Source organism: Stigmatopora argus, chromosome 18 (assembly GCF_051989625.1).
Source record: "Stigmatopora argus isolate UIUO_Sarg chromosome 18, RoL_Sarg_1.0, whole genome shotgun sequence".
Taxonomy (NCBI): domain Eukaryota; kingdom Metazoa; phylum Chordata; class Actinopteri; order Syngnathiformes; family Syngnathidae; genus Stigmatopora; species Stigmatopora argus.
Genome location: NC_135404.1, coordinates 11699689 through 11725615, shown reverse-complemented (window position 1 = coordinate 11725615; position 25927 = coordinate 11699689). Strand labels below are relative to the sequence as shown.

At 37.8% G+C, this 25927-nt stretch overlaps 3 protein-coding genes across 9 annotated transcripts; 2 read left to right on the top strand and 1 right to left on the bottom strand.

The window, feature by feature from the left end:
* Nucleotides 1-115: 115 nt before the first annotated feature.
* On the bottom strand, nt 116-18766 carry ascc1 (activating signal cointegrator 1 complex subunit 1). Of its 6 annotated transcripts, XR_013306074.1 has the most exons (14): nt 17928-18765; nt 17276-17409; nt 17020-17119; nt 16849-16946; nt 16555-16733; nt 16330-16463; nt 15400-15519; nt 15213-15337; nt 14371-14447; nt 14077-14194; nt 2608-2776; nt 1128-1343; nt 544-784; nt 116-475 (listed from the first exon to the last, which is right to left on the bottom strand). XR_013306074.1 is itself a non-coding variant. In XM_077625446.1 (9 exons), exons 1-9 carry the CDS (start codon nt 17391-17393, stop codon nt 14078-14080), a joined length of 1068 nt encoding a protein of 355 aa, XP_077481572.1. In that variant the 5' UTR covers nt 17394-17916; the 3' UTR covers nt 13274-14077. The 6 variants fall into 6 exon arrangements, 1 of the variants encoding a protein (XP_077481572.1); XR_013306078.1 differs by lacking the exon at nt 17276-17409 and having other exon boundaries at nt 17927-18766; XR_013306073.1 differs by lacking the exon at nt 17928-18765 and having other exon boundaries at nt 17276-17916.
* anapc16 (anaphase promoting complex subunit 16) lies at nt 18071-19636 on the top strand. Of its 2 annotated transcripts, none has more exons than XM_077625447.1 (4): nt 18071-18210; nt 18396-18540; nt 18721-18795; nt 18865-19636. In XM_077625447.1, exons 2-4 carry the CDS (start codon nt 18399-18401, stop codon nt 18972-18974), a joined length of 327 nt encoding a protein of 108 aa, XP_077481573.1. In that variant the 5' UTR covers nt 18071-18210; nt 18396-18398; the 3' UTR covers nt 18975-19636. The 2 variants fall into 2 exon arrangements, with proteins under 2 accessions (XP_077481573.1, XP_077481574.1); XM_077625448.1 differs by having other exon boundaries at nt 18195-18324.
* Nucleotides 19637-22583: 2947 nt separating this feature from the next.
* ddit4 (DNA-damage-inducible transcript 4) lies at nt 22584-25067 on the top strand. The gene is made up of 3 exons (XM_077626391.1): nt 22584-23185; nt 23684-23846; nt 24303-25067. Exons 2-3 carry the CDS (start codon nt 23687-23689, stop codon nt 24773-24775), a joined length of 633 nt encoding a protein of 210 aa, XP_077482517.1. The 5' UTR covers nt 22584-23185; nt 23684-23686; the 3' UTR covers nt 24776-25067.
* The last annotated feature ends 860 nt before the right edge of the window (nt 25068-25927 follow it).

The following is a 25927-nucleotide window of genomic DNA, read 5'->3' as shown; positions in this document are numbered from 1 at the left end:
GCATCTGGTATTCCCAGGCAGTCTCCCATCCAAGTACTAACCAGGCCTAAACCCGCTTACCTTCTACTAAGATCAGACGTGTTTTCAGGGTAGTTTGCCGCAAGTCCAACGAGGACATCAGATCCGGTATTTTGAGTAGCACCTATAATTTGAGCAAAACCAAAATTAGACATGTTTACTGCACATTTTTACATTGAATTTGAGCTGCAAATACAAGGTGTTCCAAAATGTTTGACCCTATTTTGTAGGCCAATCATTTTGAGAATTTTTGTTGGAATGACTTACAATTTTCAGTTTGTGTAGAAACGTTTCAATTTATTGTGTGTAACGCTTAGCATTTCCATCTCTTCAGGTTAAGGAATGGCGTTCACTTCAAAAGAAAAGGAATTTTGCCTGTTAAGAGTTCGCTCAGTCGGTGTCAGTCATCGAAGTGTGCAGCGTGCCTTCTTCACGACTTCTGCAAAGATGCCACCAACTACAAACAACAAACCAAATTAGGATTTGGCACCAAAAATGTCAAAAAAAATTGCCACGTATACATACCTAAATCACCAGGATGGCCCATCAACGTCAGTAGAAACAGTGGAGCAGATTGGAATCCATCCTGCGCAGCATTCCAGCCCTTTTCTTGAAATATTTGCTGCCAAGTCCTCCTTTGTTTTGTAGTTGGTGCCTTCTTTGCAAAATGTATGAAGAAGGCACGCTGCACTGTCTTGAGTGATGGAGTCCGAGCATACTTTAACATGCAAAATGCATTTTCTTTTGGAGAACAGCATTTCTTAACCTGAAAAGATAGAAATGCCAAAGGTTACACACAAAAACTTGACACGTTTCTACACAAGCTGTGAAAATTGGAGGTCATTCCAACAAAAATTGTCAGAAATATTGGCCTACGAAATGGGGTCAAACATTTTGTACCATCCTGTATATACCTTTAAATCTGGTTCTCCTTTAGGAAAACCAAGCACTTTTCAGTTCATTTTTATTTATTAATTCACTCACGTGCAATATCTATCACCTGTGTCCATGTTTGTATATCTAATTTATTTCAATAAAATAACCGACTCAAATGGTCTTGTCTTGTCTCCTTTTTTTCGGCTACAAAATGAAAAAAATCTTTCACAAACCTGACGTTGGCATGACCGTAAATGCATGATAACAAAGCATCCACGTGATGTTGTCCATTTCCTGACCGTCGAAGGCTCATTCAGCTACTTGCACTTCTTTTTTGGGCCACTTCCTCCAGCTGTTTGTGCCTCCTGTCCAAGACCTCCATTTTTTTGGCGTTGTTCCTCGCACGTTCTTGCGCACGCAAGTCCTCGATGTCCTCAAAGAACTTGTGCCTACGGGAGACAGGCAAAGGTCAAATAAAAAACCTCAAATAAGACATTTCTTACAGGTTGAAGGCCTTTCAAATTGAACTTGTTCTTGTGAAACCTAACTTTGAAAGCCTAGTCCTTCATCGCTTACGAACCGATTGATTATCTGAAGCCCATTTTTTAAGTTTTTGTATTAAAACTGATTCATTAGAACTCATCCTGGACTTCAGACGGAACAAGCCCGCTTCACTCTGCTGACCTCACTTGGACTACTTATATCTATTTCTTATGTATTTGTACTTGTATGATGACAATAAAAGCATTCAATTCAATTAATGGTGTCTACGTTGCCTGTAGGTTGTGAGCTGACCAGTAGAGGGCCCATGTTGCATGTAGGTCGTGAGCTGGCCAGTAGAGGGCGCGTGTTGCCTGTGGGTTGTTGGCTGACCAGTAGAGGGCGCGCAAACACAACTTTTAGTGCTCTAATACATGCATTTTTATAATCTAACATGAAATATAGACATTTTTATAATCGCTTACGGACAAACTTTTAGTTTACAAATGTTTGGTGATGCCATTTTAACTTTTTATAGACAGTGGTAACTGCAATGAACTGAATTCAGATTATTTGTAATCATGCATGCAGTTTGGTGGAATAAAACGAGCAAATAATTTAGATTTAAGGGTGGCCCGGTGGGACGAGTGGTTAGTGCTTCGGCCTCACGGCTCTGGGGTCCTGGGTTCAAATTTAGGGGGAAATTCCACCTGTGTGGAGTTTGCATGTTCTCCCCGGGTCTGCATGGGTTTCCTCCGGGTACTCCGGTTTCCTCCCACATTCCAAAAACATGCATGGTAGGCTGATTAGACACTAATTTGCCCCTGGTTAAGGATGTGAGTGTGCATGGTTGACCTTTGTCTCCATGTGCCCTGCGATTGCCTGGGTGTCCCCCGCCTCTGGCCAAGAGTCAGCTGGGATAGGCTCCAGCACCCCCTGCGACCCTAATGAGGATAAAGCAGTTCAGAAAATGAGAGATCATTTAGATTTAGGTGATGATAATCGAGCATTAAAGTTTTAAATTAAGATTGTAAGTCTTGTTTTTGGGTTGTGGTGTCAAAGTACGGGTTACAAATTTGAGATATCTGAAAAGCGGTGATCACGAGCAGGAATAACATTTTCGACACTGTAATTATTGCAGTTGCAATGCAAGGAATCGTTAGCACGCCGTTGGAGGAAACAGAAAACAATTGTGGAGTGACCTTAAGGGTCGTTATGGAAGGCGAACGGTACCTATTAAAGAAGGCAGCGGCCAGTCCGACAATGAGTGTCCCGAAGAGAAGAGGCTTGGCGTGACGCTTCCCAGCGGACAGTTGATGTGGCTTCATCTTAAGACGCTTTGGGTCAAAAACGAGTGGTGTTAATCGACGCCATTCGTCCGACCATGAGGATGGTGAGCAAGCTGCGACGACACGACGTTGGAGTGACTTCAGTTCCGGTATAGGATTTCTTTCGTAATGCTATTCCTCCGGACCCAATTTCTCACGATCTTTTAGTTGTGTATTTGTTAACATATTTTTTTAATACTTGAAATAACAGCGGAATGTGTTTTAGAGTAGTTTTAGTTTATTGGGGTTACATTTAAAGAGGTGAAAACCGTCGGACGAATTTAAGTGAGGGACCGCTTACAATGGACTTTACAATGCTACTTTTTTGTTTTGTTTTTGTAATTTAGGGTTTTATTCCAGGAAAAAATATACATGTATAGTAAAACCCCTTTCTTAACAAAAATACCATGTATAGTAAGGCATTTTTCTTTAAAAAAAATTACCAAGTATAGTAAGGCGTTTTTCTTTCAAAGTGAGCATGTATACTATACTATATATTATATAGTATAGTAAGGCTTTTTTTTTAAATTAAAAAACGACCATGTATAGTAAGGCTTTTTTTTCCTTAAAAAAACGACCATGTATAGTACGTTTTTTTTTCTTAGAAAAACGACATGGCATAGTATGGCTTTTTTTCCTTAAAAAACGACCATGTATAGTAGGGCTTTTTTCTTACAAAAACGACCATGTGTAGAAGGGCTTTTTTCTAAAAAAAAAAAAACGACATAGTATAGTAAGGCTTTTTTTCCCTAAAAAAACGACATAGTATAGTAAGGCTTTTTTTCTTAAAAAACGACATAGTATAGTAAGCCTTTTTTTCTTAAAAAACGACATAGTATAGTAAGTCTTTTTTTCTTAAAAAACAACATAGTATAGTAAGGCTATTTTTCTTAAAAAACGACATAGTATAGTAAGGCTTTTTTTCTTAAAAAACGACATAGTATAGTAAGTCTTTTTTTCTTAAAAAACAACATAGTATGGTAAGGCTTTTTATTTCTTAAAAAACGTCATAGTATAGTAAGGCTGTTTTTCTTAAAAAACGACATAGTATAGTAAGGCTTTTTTTTCTCCTAAAAAACAACATAGTATAGTAAGGCTTTTTTTCTTAAAAAACGACATAGTATAGTAAGGCTTTTTTTCTTAAAAAATGACATAGTATAATAGTAAGGCTTTTTTTTCTTAAAAAACGACATAGTATAGTAAGGCTTTTTTTCCCTAAAAAACGACATAGTATAGTAAGGCTTTTTTTCCCTAAAAAACAACATAGTATAGTAAGGCTTTTTTTCTTAAAAAACGACATAGTATAGTAAGGCTATTTTTCTTAAAAAACGACATAGTATAGTAAGGCTTTTTTTCCCTAAAAAAAACGACATAGTATAGTAAGGCTTTTTTTCTTAAAAAACGACATAGTAGAGTAAAGCTTTTTTCTTTAAAAAAAACGACATAGTACAGTAAGGCTTTTTTCTTTAAAAAACAACATAGTATAGTAAGGCTTTTTTCTTAAAAAACAACCATGAATAGTAAGGCTTTTTTCTTTAAAAAAAAACGACATAGTATATAGTAAGGCTTTTTTCTTTAAAAAACGACATAGTATAGTAAGGCTTTTTTCCCTAAAAAACGACCATGTATAGTAAGGCTTTTTTTCCTAAAAAACGACATAGTATAAGGCATACGACATAAAGTAAGGCTTTTTTCTTAAAAAATGACATGGTATAGTGAGTCTTTTTTTGTTAAAAAAACGACATAGTATAGTAAGGCTTTTTTTCTTAAAAAACGACATGGCATAGTATGGCTTTTTTTCCTTAAAAAACGACCATGTATAGTAGGCTTTTTTCTTACAAAAACGACCATGTATAGAAGGGCTTTTTTCTTACAAAAACGACCATGTATAGTAAGGCTTTTTTCTTTAAAAAAAAAAACGACATAGTATAGTAAGGCTTTTTTTCTTAAAAAATGACATAGTATAGTAAGGCTTTTTTTCTTTAAAAAACGACATAGTATAGTAAGGCTTTTTTTCCCTAAAAAACGACATAGTATAAGGCATACGACATAAAATAAGGCTTTTTTCTTAAAAAATGACATGGTATAGTAAGTCTTTTTTGTTAAAAAATGACGGTAGTAAGTATTTTTCTTAAAAAAATGACATAGTATAGTAAGGCTTTTTTTCTTTAAAAAATGACATAGTATAGTAAGGCTTTTTTCTTTTAAAAATGACATAGTATAGTAAGGCAGTTTTCTTCAAAAAACGACATATAGTAAGACTTTCTTCTTCAACAAATGACACAGTATACAGTAAAGCATTTTTCTTCAAAAAAAGACATAGAATAGTAAGGTTTTTTTCTTTAAAAAACAACATAGTATAGTAAGGCTTTTTTCTTAAAAAAATGACATAGTATAGTAAGGCTTTCTTCAAAAAACGATATAGTATAGAATGGCTTTCTTCTTCAAAAAACGACATAATATAGTATTGCTTTTTTCTTTAAAAAATAAAATAGTATAGTAAGGCTATTTTCATCAAAAAACTCAGTCACTGTGGTCCAGTGGCAAAGACAATGGGTCAAAATTTAAGGTGGACACACGTTCAAATCAGGAGTGAGTTCAATTCCACTCTTTGCAATTCTCAAATTGTTTATTGAGGTAATGAAGAGGATGAATATGACTTCCAATCAAATCATTTCAGAAGTCACTGTGGTCCAGTGGCAAAGTCAATGTGTTGAAATTTAAGGTGGACTCAAGCTCCAATCAGGAGTGAGTTCAAATCCACTCTGCAATTCTCAAATTGTTTATTGAGGTAATGAAGAGGATGAATATGACTTCCAATCACATCATTTCGGAAGTCACTGTGGTCCAGTGGCAAAGTCAATGTGTTGAAATTTAAGGTGGACACAAGTTCAAATCAGGAGGGAGTTCAATTCCACTCTTTGCAATTCTCAAATTGTTTATTGAGGTAATGAAAAGGATGAATATAACTTCCAATCACATCATTTCAGAAGTCACTGTGGTCTAGTGGCAAAGACAATGGGTTGAAATTTAAGGTGAACACAAGTTCAAATCAGGAGTGAGTTCAATTCCACTCTTTGCTATTCTCAAATTGTTTATTGAGGTAATGAAGAGGATGAATATGACTTCCAATCACATCGTTTCAGAAGTCACTGTGGTCCAGTGGCAAAGTCAATGTGTTGAAATTTAAGGTGGACACAAGTTCAAATCAGGAGTGAGTTCAATTCCACTCTTTGCAATTCTCAAATTGTTTATTGAGGTAATGAAGAGGATGAATATGACTTCCAATCACATCACTTCAGAAATCACTGTGGTCTAGTGGCAAAGACAATGGGTTGAAATTTAAGGTGGACACAAGTTCAAGCCAGGAGTGAGTTCAATTCCACTCTTTGCAATTCTCAAATTGTTTATTGAGGTAATGAAAAGGATGAATATAACTTCCAATCACAAAATTTCAGAAGTCACTGTGGTCCAGTGGTGAAGACAATGGGTCAGAACTTCAGGTGGACTCAAGTTCAAATCAGGAGTGAGTTCAATTCCACTCTTTGCAATTCTCAAATTGTTTATTTGGGTAATGAAAAGGATAAGTATAACTTCCAATCAGATCATTTCAGAAGTCAATGTGTTGAAATTTAAGGTGGACTCAAGTTCCAATCAGGAGTGAGTTCAATTCCACTCTTTGCAATTCTCAAATTGTTTATTGAGGTAATGAAAAGGATGAATATAACTTCCAATCAAATCATTTCAGAAGTCACTGTGGTCTAGTGGCAAAGACAATGGGTTGAAATTTAAGGTGGACACAAGTTCAAGTCAGGAGTGAGTTCAATTCCACTCTTTGCAATTCTCAAATTGTTTATTTGGGTAATGAAAAGGATAAGTATAACTTCCAATCATATCATTTCAGAAGTCACCGTGGTCCAGTGGTAAAGACAATGGGTCAGAACTTCAGGTGGACTCAAGTTCAAATCAGGAGTGAGTTCAATTCCACTCTTTGCAATTCTCAAATTGTTTATTTGGTTAATGAAAAGGATAAGTATAACTTCCAATCATGTATAGGCGGGCCGCCTCGTGGTGTAGTGGGTAAGTCACCTGCCTGCGACGTGGGTGTCGAGGGTTCACGTCCCGGTGTCGCCAGTCAACGACTGTATGGTGTCGGCAGTCGGCCGAAGGCCGACTGTCGAACACCACCAGGGATCCCCCCTCCCAACTGTCTTCCGGTCAGCCGAAGGCTGACCGGAACATAATTGTTTTGCTGAAAAAAAATGACTAAGTGTTTATTTTAATGAAAAAAGGATTACCCATTTACTGTGGTGATCAGTCAAACGAGAGCGGGTTTCGAACCCCAGTCTCCCACCCGGCAGTCAAATTCACTAATTTGAGTTCTGACCCATTGTCTTTGCCACTGGACCACAGTGACTTCTGAAATGATTTGATCGGAAGTTATATTTATCCTTTTCATTACCGCAATAAACAATTTGAGAATTCCAAAGAGTGGAATTGAACTCACTCTTGATTTGAACTTGAGCCCACCTGAAGTTCTGACCCATTGTCTTTACCACTGGACCACAGTGACTTCTGAAATGATTTGATCGGAAGTTATATTTATCCTTTTCATTACCGCAATAAACAATTTGAGAATTGCAAAGAGTGGAATTGAACTCACTCCTGATTTGAATTGAGTCCACCTGAAGTTCTGACCCATTGTCTTTACCACTGGACCACAGTGACTTCTGAAATGATTTGATCGGAAGTTATATTTATCCTTTTCATTACCGCAATAAACAATTTGAGAATTGCAAAGAGTGGAATTGAACTCACTCCTGACTTGAACTTGAGTCCACCTGAAGTTCTGACCCATTGTCTTTACCACTGGACCACAGTGACTTCTGAAATGATTTGATCGGAAGTTATATTTATCCTTTTCATTACCGCAATAAACAATTTGAGAATTGCAAAGAGTGGAATTGAACTCACTCCTGATTAGAACTTGAGCCCACCTGAACTTCTGACCCATTGTCATTGCCACTGGACCAAAGCAACAACTGGAAGAAAAAGATTGGAAGTTATATTTCTCGTTCCTCTTACCCCAATAACATTGGAAAATTAGTTTAAATATGTAAGTGGTGGATTTGAACTCACTACTGATTTGAACTTGTTCCCACCTCAGATTCTGATCCAATGTTTTTGCCACTGGACCACAGCAACAACTAGGAGAAGAAAAAAGCCTTACTATACTATGTCGTTTTTTTAAAGAAAAAAGCCTCACGATACTATGTCATTTTTGGGAGAAAAAAGCCTTACTAGACTATGTATTTTTTTTTTTTTTTTTTAGAAAAAAGCCTTACTATACTATGTCGTTTTTTAAGGGAAAAAAGCCTTACTATACTATGTCGTTTTTTAAGGAAAAAAAGCCTTACTATACTATGTCGTTTTTTAAGAAAAAAAACCTTACTATATATACTGTGTCGTTTTTTTTTTTTAAGCCTTACTATACCATGTCGTTTTTTGAGAAAAAAACCCTTACCATTCATACTATGTCGTTTTTTTAAAGAAAAAAAAGCCTTTTTATACTGTGTCGTTTTTTTTTTTTTACAAAAAAGCCTTACTATTCTATGTCGTTTTTTAAAGAAAAAAAGCCTTACTATACTATGTCGTTTTTTTTTTTTAGAAAAAAGCCTCACTATACTATGTCATTTTTGGGAGAAAAAAGCCTTACTAGACTATGTTTTTTTTTTTTTTTTTGAAAAAAGCCTTACTATACTATGTCGTTTTTTAAGGAAGAAAAGCCTTACTATACTATGTCGTTTTTTAAGAAAAAAAACCTTACTATAGATACTGTGTCGTTTTTTTTTTTTTAAAGCCTTACTATACCATGTCGTTTTTTCACATTTTTTCAGAAGTCAATGTGGTCTAGTGGCAAAGACAATGGGTTGAAATTTAAGGTGGACACAAGTTCAAATCAGGAGTGAGTTCAATTCCACTCTTTGCTATTGTTTATTGAGGTAATGAAGAGGATGAATATGACTTCCAATCACATCATTTCAGAAGTCACTGTGGTCCAGTGGCAAAGTCAATGTGTTGAAATTTAAGGTGGACACAAATTCAAATCAGGAGTGAGTTCAATTCCACTCTTTGCAATTCTCAAATTGTTTATTGAGGTAATGAAGAGGATGAATATGACTTCCAATCACATTATTTCAGAAGTCACTGTGGTCTAGTGGCAAAGACAATGGGTTGAAATTTAAGGTGGACACAAGTTCAAATCAGGAGTGTGTTCAATTCCACTCTTTGCTATTCTCAAATTGTTTATGGAGGTAATGAAAAGGATGAATATAACTTCCAATCACATTATTTCAGAAGTCACTGTGGTCTAGTGGCAAAGACAATGGGTTGAAATTTAAGGTGGACACAAGTTCAAATCAGGAGTGAGTTCAATTCCACTCTTTGCAATTCTCAAATTGTTTATTGAGGTAATGAAAAGGATGAATATAACTTCCAATCACATTATTTCAGAAGTCGCTGTGGTCTAGTGGCAAAGACAATGGGTTGAAATTTAAGGTGGACACAAGTTCAAATCAGGAGTGAGTTCAATTCCACTCTTTGCTATTCTCAAATTGTTTATTGAGGTAATGAAGAGGATGAATATGACTTCCAATCACATCATTTCAGAAGTCACTGTGGTCCAGTGGCAAAGACAATGGGTTGAAATTTAAGGTGGACACAAGTTCAAATCAGGAGTGAGTTCAATTCCACTCTTTGCAATTCTCAAATTGTTTATTGAGGTAATGAAGAGGATGAATATGACTTCCAATCTCATCATTTCTGAAATCACTGTGGTATAGTGGCAAAGACAACGGGTTGAAATTTAAGGTGGACACAAGTTCAAGTCAGGAGTGAGTTCAATTCCACTCTTTGCAATTCTCAAATTGTTTATTGAGGTAATGAAAAGGATGAATATAACTTCCAATCACAACATTTCAGAAGTCACTGTGGTCCAGTGGTGAAGACAATGGGTCAGAACTTCAGGTGGACTCAAGTTCAAATCAGGAGTGAGTTCAATTCCACTCTTTGCAATTCTCAAATTGTTTATTTGGGTAATGAAAAGGATAAGTATAACTTCCAATCACATCATTTCAGAAGTCAATGTGGTCTGGTGGCAAAGTCAATGTGTTGAAATTTAAGGTGGACTCAAGTTCCAATCAGGAGTGAGTTCAATTCCACTCTTTGCAATTCTCAAATTGTTTATTTGGGTAATGAAAAGGATAAGTATAACTTCCAATCAAATCATTTCAGAAGTCACTGTGGTCCAGTGGTGAAGACAATGGGTCAGAACTTCAGGTGGACTCAAGTTCAAATCAGGAGCGAGTTCAATTCCACTCTTTGCAATTCTCAAATTGTTTATTTGGGTAATGAAAAGGATAAGTATAACTTCCAATCACATCATTTCAGAAGTCACTGTGGTCCAGTGGTAAAGACAATGGGTCAGAACTTCAGGTGGACTCAAGTTCAAATCAGGAGTGAGTTCAATTCCACTCTTTGCAATTCTCAAATTGTTTATTTGGGTAATGAAAAGGATAAGTATAACTTCCAATCAAATCATTTCAGAAGTCACTGTGGTCCAGTGGTGAAGACAATGGGTCAGAACTTCAGGTGGACTCAAGTTCAAATCAGGAGCGAGTTCAATTCCACTCTTTGCAATTCTCAAATTGTTTATTTGGGTAATGAAAAGGATAAGTATAACTTCCAATCACATCATTTCAGAAGTCACTGTGGTCCAGTGGTAAAGACAATGGGTCAGAACTTCAGGTGGACTCAAGTTCAAATCAGGAGTGAGTTCAATTCCACTCTTTGCAATTCTCAAATTGTTTATTTGGGTAATGAAAAGGATAAGTATAACTTCCAATCAAATCATTTCAGAAGTCACTGTGGTCCAGTGGTGAAGACAATGGGTCAGAACTTCAGGTGGACTCAAGTTCAAATCAGGAGCGAGTTCAATTCCACTCTTTGCAATTCTCAAATTGTTTATTTGGGTAATGAAAAGGATAAGTATAACTTCCAATCACATCATTTCAGAAGTCACTGTGGTCCAGTGGTAAAGACAATGGGTCAGCACTTCAGGTGGACTCAAGTTCAAATCAGGAGTGAGTTCAATTCCACTCTTTGCAATTCTCAAATTGTTTATTTGGTTAATGAAAAGGATAAGTATAACTTCCAATCATGTATAGGCGGGCCGCCTCGTGGTGTAGTGGGTAAGTCACCTGCCTGCGACGTGGGTGTCGAGGGTTCACGTCCCGGTGTCGCCAGTCATCGACTGTATGGTGTCGGCAGTCGGCCGAAGGCCGACTGTCGAACACCACCAGGGATCCCCCCTCCCAACTGTCTTCCGATCAGCCGAAGGCTGACCGGAACATAATTGTTTTGCTGAAAAAAAATGACTAAGTGTTTATTTTAATGAAAAAAGGATTACCCATTTACTGTGGTGATCAGTCAAACGAGAGCGGGTTTCGAACCCCAGTCTCCCACCCGGCAGTCAAATTCACTAACTTGAGTTCTGACCCATTGTCTTTGCCACTGGACCACAGTGACTTCTGAAATGATTTGATCGGAAGTTATATTTATCCTTTTCATTACCGCAATAAACAATTTGAGAATTGCAAAGAGTGGAATTGAACTCACTCCTGATTTGAACTTGTTCCCACCTCAGATTCTGATCCAATGTTTTTGCCACTGGACCACAGCAACAACTAGGAGAAGAAAAAAGCCTTACTATACTATGTCGTTTTTTTAAAGAAAAAAGCCTCACTATACTATGCCATTTTTGGGAGAAAAAAGCCTTACTAGACTATGTTTTTTTTTTTTTTTTTTTTAGAAAAAAGCCTTACTATACTATGTCGGTTTTTGAGGAAAAAAAGCCTTACTATACTATGTCGTTTTTTAAGGAAAAAAAGCCTTACTATACTATGTCGTTTTTTAAGAAAAAAAAACCTTACTATATATACTGTGTCGTTTTTTTTTTAAAGCCTTACTATACCATGTCGTTTTTTGAGAAAAAAAACCTTACCATTCATACTATGTCGTTTTTTTTTAAAGAAAAAAAAGCCTTACTATACTGTGTCGTTTTTTTTTTTACAAAAAAGCCTTACTATTCTATGTCGTTTTTTAAAGAAAAAAAGCCTTACTATACTATGTCGTTTTTTTTAAGAAAAAAGCCTCACTATACTATGTCATTTTTGGGAGAAAAAAGCCTTACTAGACTGTTTTTTTTTTTTTTTGAAAAAAGCCTTACTATACTATGTCGTTTTTTATGGAAGAAAAGCCTTACTATACTATGTCGTTTTTTAAGGAAAAAAAGCCTTACTATACTATGTCGTTTTTTAAGAAAAAAAACCTTACTATAGATACTGTCGTTTTTTTTTAAAGCCTTACTATACCATGTCGTTTTTTGAGAAAAAAAAACTTACCATTCATACTATGTCGTTTTTTTTTGAAGAAAAAAAGCCTTACTATATTGTCGTTTTTTTTTTACAAAAAAGCCTTACTATTCTATGTCGTTTTTTAAAGAAAAAAAGCCTACTATACTATGTCGTTTTTTAAAGAAAAAACCTTACTATATATACTATGTCATTTTTTAAAGAAAAAAGCCTTACTATACTATGTCGTTTTTTTAAGAAAAAAAAGCCTTACTATATACACTATGTTGTTTTTTAAGAAAAAAAGCTTTACTGTACTATCTCATTTTTTTAAAAAGAAAAAAGCCTTACTATACTATGTCATTTTTTAAGAAAAAAAGCCTTACTATACTATGTCGTTTTTTGAGAAAAAAACCCTTACCATACATACTATGTCGTTTTTTTTAAGAAAAAAAGCCTTACTATACTGTGTCGTTTTTTTTTACAAAAAAGCCTTACTATTCTATGTCGTTTTTTAAAGAAAAAAGCCTTACTATACTATGTCGTTTTTTAAAGAAAAAAAAGCCTTACTATATATACTATGTCGTTTTTTAAGAAAAAAAGCTTTACTGTACTATCTCATTTTTTAAAAGAAAAAAGCCTTACTATACTATGTCATTTTTTAAGAAAAAAAGCCTTACTATACTATGTCGTTTTTTGAGAAAAAAGCCTTACTATACTATGTCGTTTTTTAAGGAAGTATAGTAAGGCTTTTTTCTTTAAAAAACAACATAGTATAGTAAGGCTTCTTTCTTAAAAAAACGACATAATATAGTAAGGCTTTTTTCTTAAAAAACGACCATGTAAAGTAAGGCTTTTTTCTTAAAAAAACGACAATTATAGTAAGGCTTTTTTCTTAAAAAAATGACCATATATAGTAAGGCTTTTGTGCTTCAGACTTTTTTTTTAGAAAAGTCAGAACTTGGAGGATGTGGGATTTGACCCTACTATGTTTCATATGGTAAGCAAGCACTTACTACTTGAGCTAAAGCAAGGGGCATCTGTATAAAAATAACCATGTATAGTAAGCCTTTTTTCTTTAAAACAAGATCTGTAAGTTTTTTTTTTTTTATAAAATGACTATGTATAGTAAGACTTTTCTTCTTACAAAAATGAGTATGGTATGGTAAGGCTTTATTTTCGTTAAAAAATGACCATGTATAGAAGGCTTTTTTGCTTAAGATATTCTTTAGATAAGTCAGAATTTGCAAGATGCAACTATACAACTATGAACGCAATCTAGCAGCCTACTTGTCTCCAAGCCAACTCTGTTTAAGATGACCAGTATTGGAGGCGTCTGGCAAGGAGGTCTGGTATCACGTTCCGAAGAAGCCGCAGGGCTGGCGTACGGCCATTGACGTCAAAATAGTAAACGGGACTTGGACACGTGAGTCAAAATCAAACACCCTGACAACGATGCCACGTGCCGGATCCAGATTTTTTTTATCATTCACGTCTGGCCCTGGGTACTAATGATTTAAAATCTACATTTTCCCCCAGATTATTACTTTGAATTATTTCGTTTAACAGAGCATCCGTTGTGGGTGCAGACGACACGTGCTTTTACACTGCATTGAGATTTTCTGCTTGGGCGTTAATGAAAATACTCATCCCTGACAGCTGTACGCTAAAGTTGGGACGCTAACTGGGTCACGCGGCCTTTCCAAGTGGCACGTCAGGTGGAGGGAAGGCGGCGGTCAAAATAGTTCATATCGGGTCGCCTCGACCTCACAAATGGCGGGGTTATTATTCATTTGTTCTGCCAAGGAATGGATGTTGATCTAGGCACGCCTTTTGTATTTTGACCCCGTCGGTTTGACAACCCTGCATCAGTACACTAATTTAATTTATTTAGTTTGTATACGACTATCCAGCATGTAAAATAAAAAACTGTCAATCTTGGAAGAGTCCACACGGGCAGTTACCTCAGGAGAAGCTAACACTTCCTGCAGAGGTGTAGTAACCCGTGGAATCAGCCGAATACCGCTGAGAGAGCGACACCGTGTTCAGTTCCAGTTCTCCAAAATTATAAGCTCCAAAGCTCTGCAATTAAAAACAACACCAGAGAGCTTGAAAGGCGAGCTTTAGATGAAATATCACGTGACAAACCTTGTTTACTTTGTTCCAAAATAAATCAAATATCGGATACAAACATAGCCAACTTGTAACCGATTCCGAATGAAATTTATGAGGATGGCACATTCCTGTGAGAGTCTAACCTTTAATATGTTTCTGGCATCAAATGCCTCTCGTTCAAGCGTGGTTTGTCTTCCCAAGCCGCCGCTGGCTTCCTCCACTATGGGGGGAATAAGTAGAAGACAAAAATCTCAACAAACAACATCTTGGGATCAAATTGTCTGCAGTGGGCACAAAATCAAGGTTTGGGGACATAATTGGTTTGGACCACACGCTGGTAAACATGCTGCATCGGGCGGGACATGTTTGGATTGCGGGGAGGGCTGGATCCCAGGCAAAAATGAATGAGGCCTTTGTCAGTTCTTGGAAAACATTCCGTGGGTGCACGTAAACGCAGATGCACATGCCACAAGTGTCTCGTAAGGATTTTTTTTTTGTTGGATTTCCATCCGTGTCGACATGGCTGCTCTAATTGGGTACATTGGAAAATAACAAGTTCTTGACTTCTTTTTCTTTCATTGGTTTGTTTGGTATTGTTTTTTTTTTCGGCTAAAGTTATCCCCAAAAAGTTCATATGTGACATTAACAGGTGCCTATTTCGTCCGTTGTTTTCCCTATCTTACTATTAATTTTGTATCATGTGCATTCTTGGTTTCTGATCCATTAAAAACGACCCACTAAAAATACAATTTATACCTCAGTGCGACTTTTCTATTTTTTTTTACCCTTTTTTTCTGCATTCTTTGGGTTGCATGTCTTATATTCAGGTGCAACTTATAGTTTTTTATAAAACGGTACTCACAATTATTTTTAAAATTAAAACCGTATTGGCAACAATGAAATAATCTGCCACGGCAAAATCCCAAAAGCCAAAAATCAAATATTTCCATTGTCAAACCATGCCCGAAGATGCCGCCATTATTACCTGGGGCGCCCTTCCTGAAGAGGGTGTTGATCACAGTGCCGTGCAGCTTGACTCTGTCCCACTCCCTCGTCATCTGTTCCGCCACGACAAAATACTCCACCAGGCGATCGGCAATCACCTGCAACCTGCGGCACCAGCGCAACGGGTGAACGCCGTCCAATAAAACTCAACCCAAACCATCTATTACTTATCAGAGCCGTCTTTCGTGTTGACTTTGGCGTACAGGACGTCCACCATGGCGGGGTCATCGTTCATATATTCGATCCCCGCAACTTGTAAAGGCAGAGGCTTGCCTCCTGTGATGTTCCTGACAGAAAAATATAACAACTAAAGACTTGATATTTCTCTATTTAAACACAGTGTAACAGGTTCGACATGCAGGAAGGAGCACTTCCGCAGATTCCTCCTCCCATCAGCTGTCAGGCTCTTTAACAAAAAAATGGCTGTGTTAAGACCTACCGTATGCATGAATGTACATCTATATGTATGTATATGTGTGCTTATATATATATATGTTTATATATATACAGGGTGACCCAAAAAGATGCGTACCCATATTTTATTCGATAAAAAATCCATTTTTTAACGAATGTCTTTTCTGTTGCAGGACGTGAAAGGTGAACCTATGGATGATCGTTTTCAGCTATAGTTGTGTAAAAGTGATTGACAACTTTGTCAGACGAGTACAGGTGTGCTTGCAACGGAATGGTGGACATTTGGAACACATCTTGGGAAAGCCATAAATTGACTAAAACTTGACAGAAATAGCTGAAACTCTGGTGAATGGTCTTCCATAAACTGAATAATGTGTGGTTGTAATTTGAAATAAATAGCTTTTTAATCAAAGTCACAATTGAAATTTTCATGGGTACGCATCTTTTTGGGTCACCCTGTACATATATATATATGTGTGTGTGTGTGTGTGTGTATATATATTTCAGCAACACGCTTATTTATTTATATATTTATTCATGTATTTATTTATTAACCCACTTATTACCTATCTATTTATGTCTAAAATGCCTTTCCTATTTCTCCATCCTCACCCCCTTGCTACTGTGACAACGAAATTTCCCAAATACGGGATGAATAAAAGTTATCCAATCCAATATCAAACCTGATGAAGTTTTGACAATCCTGCAGGTGCTCGCGCGCTTTCCTCACTTCCGAAGCGCTCAGTAGCGTGAGGGTGCCGATGGTCATATGCAGTTTTGCTGGGTTCTGAAAGATGCTTTCATCGAGTCCGTGGTCCTGCGCATTCAAAGAAAAAAAATAGAAGGCTCAAGGCATTGAAATATGAAAGGTGCGAGTACTTTTCAGATGCTCAATATCCTGATTTTACCTGTGAATGTTGCTCTAAGACCTCATCTTTAAACCTCAAGAACCCCTCTTGTATTTTGGGGTCGTTGAGAGGGAAGGATAGAAAGTGGGTGAACGGCTGTTTCTTCCGGAAGTTGTCGACGAGCAGCTCGATTCTCGTGATGGCGGAAGACACGGCGGATTTGTGCGTTCCAGTTACGACTGCCGGAAATGACCAGAATTATGGAAATGAATTTAAAGCTTCATATAGATCTCTAAAAAGTATTCTACTGTAAATGGAGAGGAATTTCCATTGACTCTACCACAAGATTTGTACCTATCTGTCCTTCCACTCCGTGCTTGGGGATGTTAATGGTCGTCTTAGTCTCGGACTCAAGACGTTTACGAGTTTCTCCCTTTTTTCCAATGATGTACCTGTGAGGCAAACAAGAAGCAAATGGAGGTTTAAAAAAACAGAACAGGATTTTCCTACTTTTGGATGACTCACTTATAAACGAAAGCTGGCACGTCGATGGCACAACGGAATCCATTGTCAATCTTTTCAAAGAAATGAGTATCAGAAGTTTCTGCTTCCAACTCTTCGCTTTCTAGAACACGAAAAATCATCGACACTTTTGGAAACGCAAACAGCCATTTTTAGTATCACTTTCATTTCTACAGTAAGAAATGTGTATTACAAGTTCACTTTCTCAAGCTTAGTCACTAATGCCAATATTGGGAGAGAGAAAAAAAACTAATTTTACCAGGTGGTTCCATGTAGGAGAAGTCCTCTTCTTCCGCCTCATATTGTTCTTCTCGAATGAAATTTTTTCGGTATATTCTTCCATTTATATTGATTAGAGGAGGACGTAAAACGTCCATGTCGTTAAGTAGTTGCCGCAAAAAGGAAGCGTTAACAAACGTGTAATTTATTGTAAACTAGCTTGGTAACCACGTTAAAACGTGTCAAACCAAACTAAACAAAATAAAATATCTAAGTCTAGATGTCAGGTGTGTGCTGTAAACCAAATACGTCCGTCGTGTTTTTTCGTCCATTTTGTGTCGGTGCCATTACGTAAACATAGGGTTTACCAATTTCACTTGTTTTGTCATATATTCAAAAATAAAATATAATAATGTTACGTTGTACTTAAAACATTTGCCAAGTAAACGTTTGTAAATAAGTCAACAATTCACCTATAATTGTATATTTGTGTCAGACAGCCATTTATAAAATATAGATAACGCCACCCGAGTCGTACGTAAACATCAATTTTATACTGAATGTGTAAAATTGAAGCGCTAAATCTTAATCTTCTGTATTTCGAACAAGTTTCGCCACCTAGCCGTTATCTATTTTCACAAAAATATTAACGTGGGTGTATGCTTACATTTATTCATTATTAATTATATACCTGAAACAACGGTGTCCCGGTGGTAACAGCTACACATTACGCACGTGTTTTCCAGGGTTGTGTGATTACATTATAAATAGGTACTTTAAAACGTAGATAAACAAAAAAAGGAGTTGCCATACGTATTTTTAAACGGCGTACCCGTATCATCTGCTTTCAGGCATTTGCCGCCAAACGATCGCCTCTGTCGCAAAGTGCTGCGAAAGCGTTCATAACAATAACAAACGCCAGCATCAGCCGGCCACATTCAGCTTCAAAGTTTAAAATTTTTACGTGTATTGGCGGTGAGTAGTCGCATTGAGTAGAGGTAAAATACCAATATTTAGTAAGCTGAAACATACGCGTCCTCGATCGCCTGCTTTGTTTGCGTTTGTCAACCATGGCTAACGGATGCTAATGTTATGTTTACACCGATGTTCAATAGCAGCCACAGGAAAGTATGTATAAGTGCGTGTTTTTTTATGTACAGGCAATGGCAGCGTCTTCTTCGTCGTCGTCGGCTGGAGGCGTCAGTGGCAGCTCGGTGACGGGTTCTGGCTTCAGCGCCTCGGAGCTTATTCCCCCGAGGAAGGTCCTGTTCACTTACCCCAAAGGAGCCGGTGAAATGATGGAAGGTATGGAGTTACATCCTTTCGGCTGCCATTGACGGCAATAAACGTCCAATGCAGTGGAGCCAGGAAACACTCCTTAGTACCATTGCATGCACATCAGTAGAGTTGCACTTTGGGACACTGTAAAAGTGATCAAGTAAATGAAATGAAATTCCCACAGTCTTTTATTCCTTTTTCCCCCAGATGGCTCAGACAGATTTCTATGCGAGTCTGTATTCAGCTACCAAGTGGCGTCGGCTCTCAAGCAGGTTAAACACGGTACGTGACTAATAACAGGACTGGATTTATTCTGTTCGTGCCCATTGTTGAATAGTAATCTCTTGATAGATCAACAAGTTTCACGCATGGAGAAGTTGGCCAGTTTGGTGGAAGAGCTGGAAGCAGACGAGTGGCGCTACAAGCCCATCGAAAAACTCCTGGGATTCACGCCGTCGTAATGAACACAATACATCCAAATGCCTTTTCCCAAGGGGAAATAGGGATTTTTTTTCAATTTGTAAACAGAGGTGGCAAAACTACATCGTAGTACACATCAACTGCTCATCAAGTAAAAGTACAGAAGAAGTAACATGCCTATTTTGACGTGTCAAAGAGTAAACAATTCCAAATACAGATGGGAAAAGCAAAATGTGGTCTGAAATATAAACAGGCAAACTTTTTACACATGAAAAATGAGCTAAAATAAATGTGGATTTATGAGTTTTTAAGATGAAGCCTTTCATTTGACATGTTCAGCCTATTTTTGAGAATAATAATTCAAAGTATCATTGACAGTAGTTGTGAAATTCTTCATTTGTGTCTGTATGACTGTTAAACTGTGCCCTTAATGGACACAAACTGATACTTTACATTGTATTTTATAGCCATTCAATGTTCACCATAATATATTATGACATTTTTGATTGATTTGGACAAGGTTGCAATTGAATGAACTTTCCACACATTTTAATGAACAATAATTCGTTCCAGGCACTGTGAAGAAATGAATTCAAATCTCAATGTATCCCTTTTGTACTTTGTGACACCCCACCATAAATTGTGTAAGCGTGTGACGTCACAACTAATCCATTTACGCGCGTAAATAAAAAGTGGTACATTCCTCCCTGTCCGCTTTTGTTTACTTGCCTCAACCCACGTTCGTTCACACACAAACAAGAAGAGTGATGTCATTGCTCTCGATCCGTGGACGCGCTGTGTTGACTGGGGGCAAACACCATGTTTTGTTCTATCAAATGAATGACCGTGTGTGTGTGGGTTTTTGTTTTCTACAGCGAGGAGGGCGGGGAGCGTACAGAATGTGCTGTTGCGCTTGGGAAGGCCGGTCCAGGCGCTTGGCAAAGGCTCGCCTCTGGTTGGACGAGGTTGGAATTCAATTCCAGGGAGGGAGTTTAAATTTTTTGGCCTGCTAAACAACACTTTCCAAGAACTCGGGCGTCAGGAACTTCAAGCTCACACACTCTCTCCCACTTATTTCCCTACCGCTTATCCCCACAAGGGTCATGGGGGGTGCTGGAGCCAATCCCAACTGAATTCGGACACCCCGAATGGGTTGCCAGCCAATTGCAGGTCACAAGGAGATAGAAAACTATTCACACTCATAACCAGGGGCAATTTGGAGTGTTCAACCAGCTAGCCTAGCATGTTTTGAAGACATAGGAGGGAACTGGAGTACCTGGAGAAAACCCACACAAGCCTAATGAGAACATGGCAGTTGTGAGGATAATGGATTGGACAACTGCCCCCGTGAATTGCACTCTATCATTAGCTTTTAAAGACATTTTGCTCGTTTTAAAACAACCTCACGATCCATAAATATGAAGAAGTCATGTGTTTGAAATAACCAGAACAAGCCATAAATTCCTTCAGTTCATTTCATCTTGGCTTCTTTGCAGCTTCACTGACTAGTTTCTTCTCCCTATCCTGCTTTTTTAAACATTTTATTTTGGAGGGACATCCAGTTCTTAGTAATGTCACTCTTGTGCCAGAATTTCTCGACTTGATATGTTCACTGTGTTAAAATTTATTGCCTAGGAAATTCTTCGAAAATGGGTGTTTACACTTTATATGTATATATAAATCCAATGCAGAGGAGAAATTAACATTGAATATTCAAAAGTATATATTTTTAAAAAGTACCACATATGCTAATGCCATCATTTTGCAGAAAAAAAACATCTAAATATGCTGCAGAAATACATGCAACCATTTATCAGAGAATAAAAAAGTAAATGTAAAAAATTATTAAAACATGTCAACGCGGATTGAAAAGCATTAACCCAAAAAGCAAAATGCAGAATCAGAATTTAAAAGTAATATACATATTTCAATGAATCCTTAAAAATCCATGCAAAAACAATCTACACAACAAATACATACAAACAATGAGAAGAATGAATATTAAAAAGAAGTTGCAAAAAAAGGATCGGAATAAAAACTGTCAATAAATATGAAAAAATCTCGTAAAACATTGACCTAGATTTTCTTGGGGGGTTGCCAGTGGGCTGGCTGGATCTCACTGTAAAACCGAGCCCAACCCCCTCCCTCTATATTGGGACACAGAGTGCTTTGCGCTGTTTATCTTAAATCCACGGGCACTCCCACTCACGTGTACCCGCCCAAGTACGATTCCCAACTTCCTCTTTTGCAACCTAACACCAAACAGGCCCAACTTCCATCCCAGGATCGGTCGCCAGTCGCATACTGACTGACAAACAAGCTCTCACCAACGGAAAAGATTTATTCCTTCAATGAATGAATGGCTTTTTCCACTTGAGCCAAGGGCTCACTTACAAAGGCCAGACTGGAAACCCGAGCCGCACACGCCCGAGGCGGACCGCTTGACCACCTCGTCGCCTAACGCGTAACAAACAAATCAGCTGCTAGTGTCATATTTAGTGCATTGAGAAGAAGCAAAACATGTTATTTGCTAGTCAGCTGATGCCTGATGCAATGCCACTGCTGCAGATACATTCATAATATCCATATTTACATGTAGAAAGATTAGAAAAACAATTCTATTATCTAGTAGCCTGATAGCATTTAAGTATATTTGGCAAGCATCACCAGGGGTGTCCAAACTACGGCCCGCAGCCTAGTTTTGATGAACATATCATTGGATATGGCCCACACAAAAAGCTTAAATTCAGCCTACATTGCAGTTTTCAGCTTTAACACCAGATAAAGCTAGTCATTGAAACCGCAGCTCCCCATTAGCTAAGAGGTTAAAACCTGACATGTTATAACTAATGTAGAAAACGATGGATATTTTTTTTTGTAGTCCTGTAAACATAAATATATGTATTTTGGAATATTCTTGGCTCTCGGAGAAAACGATTTGACAGCCCAGCCTTTTACTATTCGGTTGTATTTCACTTTGTAGTACAATGCATTTGCATTTAATCTAGAGAAAAACAATTAAACTTTGATTAGGTTCAATTTGATCTAACCCACTGCGCAATAAATTGTAATTGGATTTTTTCATCATCATTACTATATTTACAGATGCTTTTTAAAATTGAAAACGATAACAGTGAAACTGCATAATGTGACTTGCTATTAATAGTACTGAATACACATTAATTAGAAAAAATGTATCTCTGAACTTTTGACTAGTAGTCCACTTCAGAAAAAAACATGCTATCATGCTAAGCTAGCCTTGTCTAGTTAAATGTAGGTGATAATAGTAGAATTGAAGTGGAAAGCAAGGTGATACTAAAAAATATTAGAACCATTGCACTAGTCTATCATTAAAATGGAAATAAAACAATCTTTTTCAGCCCACTTTCATCCTCTATAGGTTTGCTTTACAATAATTTGACCTTTAGTGTGGAAAATACAGCAAAAGTGTCACAGTAGTACTATTCAAAAATTTACTGTACTTTAAATATTAGGTGTAAAAAGGTTATTTCCTCCTACAAGTGCAATACTAATAAGCAACTTTGCACTGTATCATTTTATAATGCATCTCTATGCAATTCTTAACAAAGAATACCAAAAATGTGGTAAAAAAAAAAATCAAGCCCAAAAAATTGTATATATATATATGGTGTTATGAGTGTTGAAGATGAAGAAGCACTTATGTCGTTCATATTTGTGAAACAGAGTGATTTATTGTCATTTTTCGAAGCTGTTGCTGCTGCAGTGTTGTTTTCGATGCTCTGCAGCATAAAAAATGTGATGTAATGCTTTTAGGAGCAAAACAGGTGATGTCATGCCTTTGCAGCCATACAGTATCCCCGCAGATAGCGTTTTTCACTCATTTAACGTCCCTAATGCGACGATATAAAAGAAGAAAAATGCTTTAATATGTCCCTAACATGTCCAGGCAAGTCTCTGTACATTTCCACATCAGCGGGGGGTCTGCTTTTCAACACAAGCCCCCATTTTTTGCCTTCATTTTTTTGTTCGATGCTGGCGTTACCAGGCAAGATAGAGCTCGGGGGCGTGCTTCTTCTTTTTCATTGGCTGCCTGCCCGGCCACGGGGGCGTGGCTACGAGGCCGGTATATAAACATTGTTGCGAGGCAAGTCGAAGCCGCAGAGCTTTCCTACAGCTGCTGGACTGCTACGTTAGAACACAAGTTTCCGATGCTTGCTTTTTGCAGACAATAAAGCTTCAAATAGCCCATATTTTTCACTTCTTTTTGAAGGTAAGACCTTTGATATTAACATTTTGTTGCACTGTATTCGAAAAGTGCGCATTCCGAATGTCATTCTTTGAAATAAACTTAAAGCGCTGTAAAAGAGACCATAGAGAAAAAAATTAAAGATGCTTTTATGTAACTGTTTATAGCCATATATTTGTTTAAATTACTGACAACACGGATATTTAAGTAATGATGTTTATATATTATATTATAGAAATGCAGAATGCATAAAACACCTAAAAAAACTTATTTTTACCCCATTTGACACTTCTTTCATATGTACTATGCAGTACTACTGTAAAAAAATCTAGGTTTTGAACGCATCACTTCCTAACTTTGCGGCCACAAATTGTGCTTTTAGTAAGTTATGCCTATTTAAAGTACACTATTATTTTTTTTAGCCTAATATCATGTCTAGGGCTTTGTAGAAAATGGTTGCTATTTTTATTTCTCCTGCAAAGTCAATTGTCTCTCCTCAACTTTTATCTCTTTTCCACACAGACGATGCATTCGAGTGCCGTCAGCGCGCAAAGTGGTAGCTCGCCGCCGTCCCCGTTGGACAGCTGTCCCAGGAGACTGTCGTGGGACAATCTGCTGCAACGGTTGACCGACAGCATGGAGTCCAGGTCCAACAATAGCAGCCGGAGCGACCTTTCTGACTCAGGTGAGAACCACTGACTCCACCGACTCGATCCGGCTTTTTTTTTTTACACGTTGGCCGCCATTGATCGCAATCGAAATATTAACATTGGACTATTTTTTTCATATAAATGTATTTAAGAGAAGGCAATTTGTTTGCAACCTCATTTCGTTGTTACAAAAAAAATGGATAATAACTTATTTAATGTTGGATAGCTTTGTTCAAATTGGGAAAAAAAAGACATTGAATGTCCTATATTCTATTCAATAGTAATCTAAGATGTTAGCTGCTAAACCGCCATAGTAGTACTTTGACTTTGTAGTTTCTCAAGCTCCATTTAGCCAAATCTGGGACGAGAATGACATTCGAAATCAAAACGAGCCACCATACGGCGCAGTTTTACCCGTTTAAAAAAAAGAAGTAAAGGTCGCAAAATGCAACCGTCTGACCTCATGAACCGCCGTCCTTCTCTCCCATCAGCGTCCGACGTGTCCGAGGAGGACCTCTTCAACGACCCCACGGAGGAGGCCATCTTGAAAGAGGTGGTGGAGCTGATCGAGCGCAGTCTTCGGGAGGCCAAGGACTCGGCGTGCGCCCTACGCTGCGCCAAGCTGCTCATCCCCGAGCGGCTCCTGGAGCGCATCGGCGGCGAGCTGCTGCATCTGGCCACCAGCGAGCCGTGCGGCCTGCGCGGCGCCCTGGTGGACCTGTGCGTGGAACGGGGAGCCCAGTGCGAGAGCGTAGCCCAGCTCTCCGTGGACCCCTACCTGGTACCCACCTTTCAGCTCACCCTGGTCCTGAGGCTGGAATCCGGCGGGCTGTGGCCTAAGATCCAAGGACTTTTCGGCTCCAAATCCCCCGCCGCCAGGCAGGCCATCAAGCTCAGCACCGGCTTCCGGGTCATCAAGAAAAAACTGTACTGCTCCGAGGAACTGCTGATCGAAGAATGCTGAAGATCAGAAAAACCTTCCGAGCGAGAGAAGGGCGTCGCGCGCCGGTACGGGCCGAGTGTGTACCTCCGTTTCTATGGAAACATCCCTAATGGCAGCTACAGCTATATGATGGTGGAAAAAAGAAGACATCTTTTGGCATATTAGCTTCAAGTCAAACGTCATTCCATACCCGCGTGGACGCTTATTTATTTGATATTCAAATGCTCATTTGACATTGCACTTAGTTTGCACCTATTTGGTTTTGCTTTTGTATTTTCACACTCGCAAGAAATAAATTATTTTTCTAACCAGTCGCCGTGTTTCATGCAACTCGTGATGTACATCAAATTAAAATTTAAAACAAATAATGCATGGAGGTGGAAATGACATATTTCAATATTAAAAATGAATGACCGCTCAATATATTACTATAATAGTATTGTGGCATGTAAAGTCAGACTAAATATAAATGCATTTTATGTCATTTTTGTGTGCCTTCCACTGAAATATCCCAAAATACAGAATAAGAAAATTAGAAAAAAAGTGCAATAAATTCATGGAAATACATGTATAGATATATATCAAAAATTAAATATAATGATATGCTTGAATTGGTCTTGTCAAAGACGAAAATATGAAAATATTTAATATCATGTTATGGTCTATCCATTGAAATAGTAATTAAAAAAAACCTCAAAATCATTAGCTAATGTTTAAAGATTTTTTTAATGAGAGAGAAAAAATACATTTCTCTTAGCAGTTCCTTAATAGGGCACTTGAAAATATTCGGAATAAAATGAAAAACAGACAAACAAACAAAAAGCTCCTTCCATAGTTCGAACTTAGTCATTAACGAAGGGCTCTACTATAGTTATTATATTATCAGTGCAAATAAAACATATAGTTTCTTGTTCTGACTCGTGTGGGTGCACCTAATAAAAGCGACAACCCGCAGAACGACCAATCCCCCGCGTCTCGTGCATCTACAAGATGAAAAACAAGTCCAAAGTATTCTTTTTTGCGCGAATCGGACGAAAAGGGTGAAATCTGCCCGGCGACACGTACCCCAGAAAAAAAGGAGGAAGGCCTTCTTGAGAACATGACACTGCACTTCCTGCCCAGCACATGCCGCACGTCAACCCAATAACGTGAACGTGCGGGGCGCCGCGTTCG

Bases quoted from the DNA above. Each gene is read 5' to 3' on its own strand.
- ascc1 (XM_077625446.1), bottom strand. From the start codon at position 17,393: ATGGACGTTTTACGTCCTCCTCTAATCAATATAAATGGAAGAATATAC. The intron at 16,947-17,019 runs GTGAGTCATCCA...TTTGCCTCACAG, and splicing joins GTGCCAGCTTTCGTTTATAA to GTACATCATTGGAAAAAAGG. The intron at 14,195-14,370 runs GTTAGACTCTCA...TTTTAATTGCAG, and splicing joins ATGCCAGAAACATATTAAAG to AGCTTTGGAGCTTATAATTT.
- anapc16 (XM_077625447.1), top strand. From the start codon at position 18,399: ATGGCAGCGTCTTCTTCGTCGTCGTCGGCTGGAGGCGTCAGTGGCAGC. The intron at 18,541-18,720 runs GTATGGAGTTAC...TTTTTCCCCCAG, and splicing joins AGCCGGTGAAATGATGGAAG to ATGGCTCAGACAGATTTCTA. The intron at 18,796-18,864 runs GTACGTGACTAA...ATCTCTTGATAG, and splicing joins TCTCAAGCAGGTTAAACACG to ATCAACAAGTTTCACGCATG.
- ddit4 (XM_077626391.1), top strand. From the start codon at position 23,687: ATGCATTCGAGTGCCGTCAGCGCGCAAAGTGGTAGCTCGCCGCCGTCC. The intron at 23,847-24,302 runs GTGAGAACCACT...CTCTCCCATCAG, and splicing joins GAGCGACCTTTCTGACTCAG to CGTCCGACGTGTCCGAGGAG.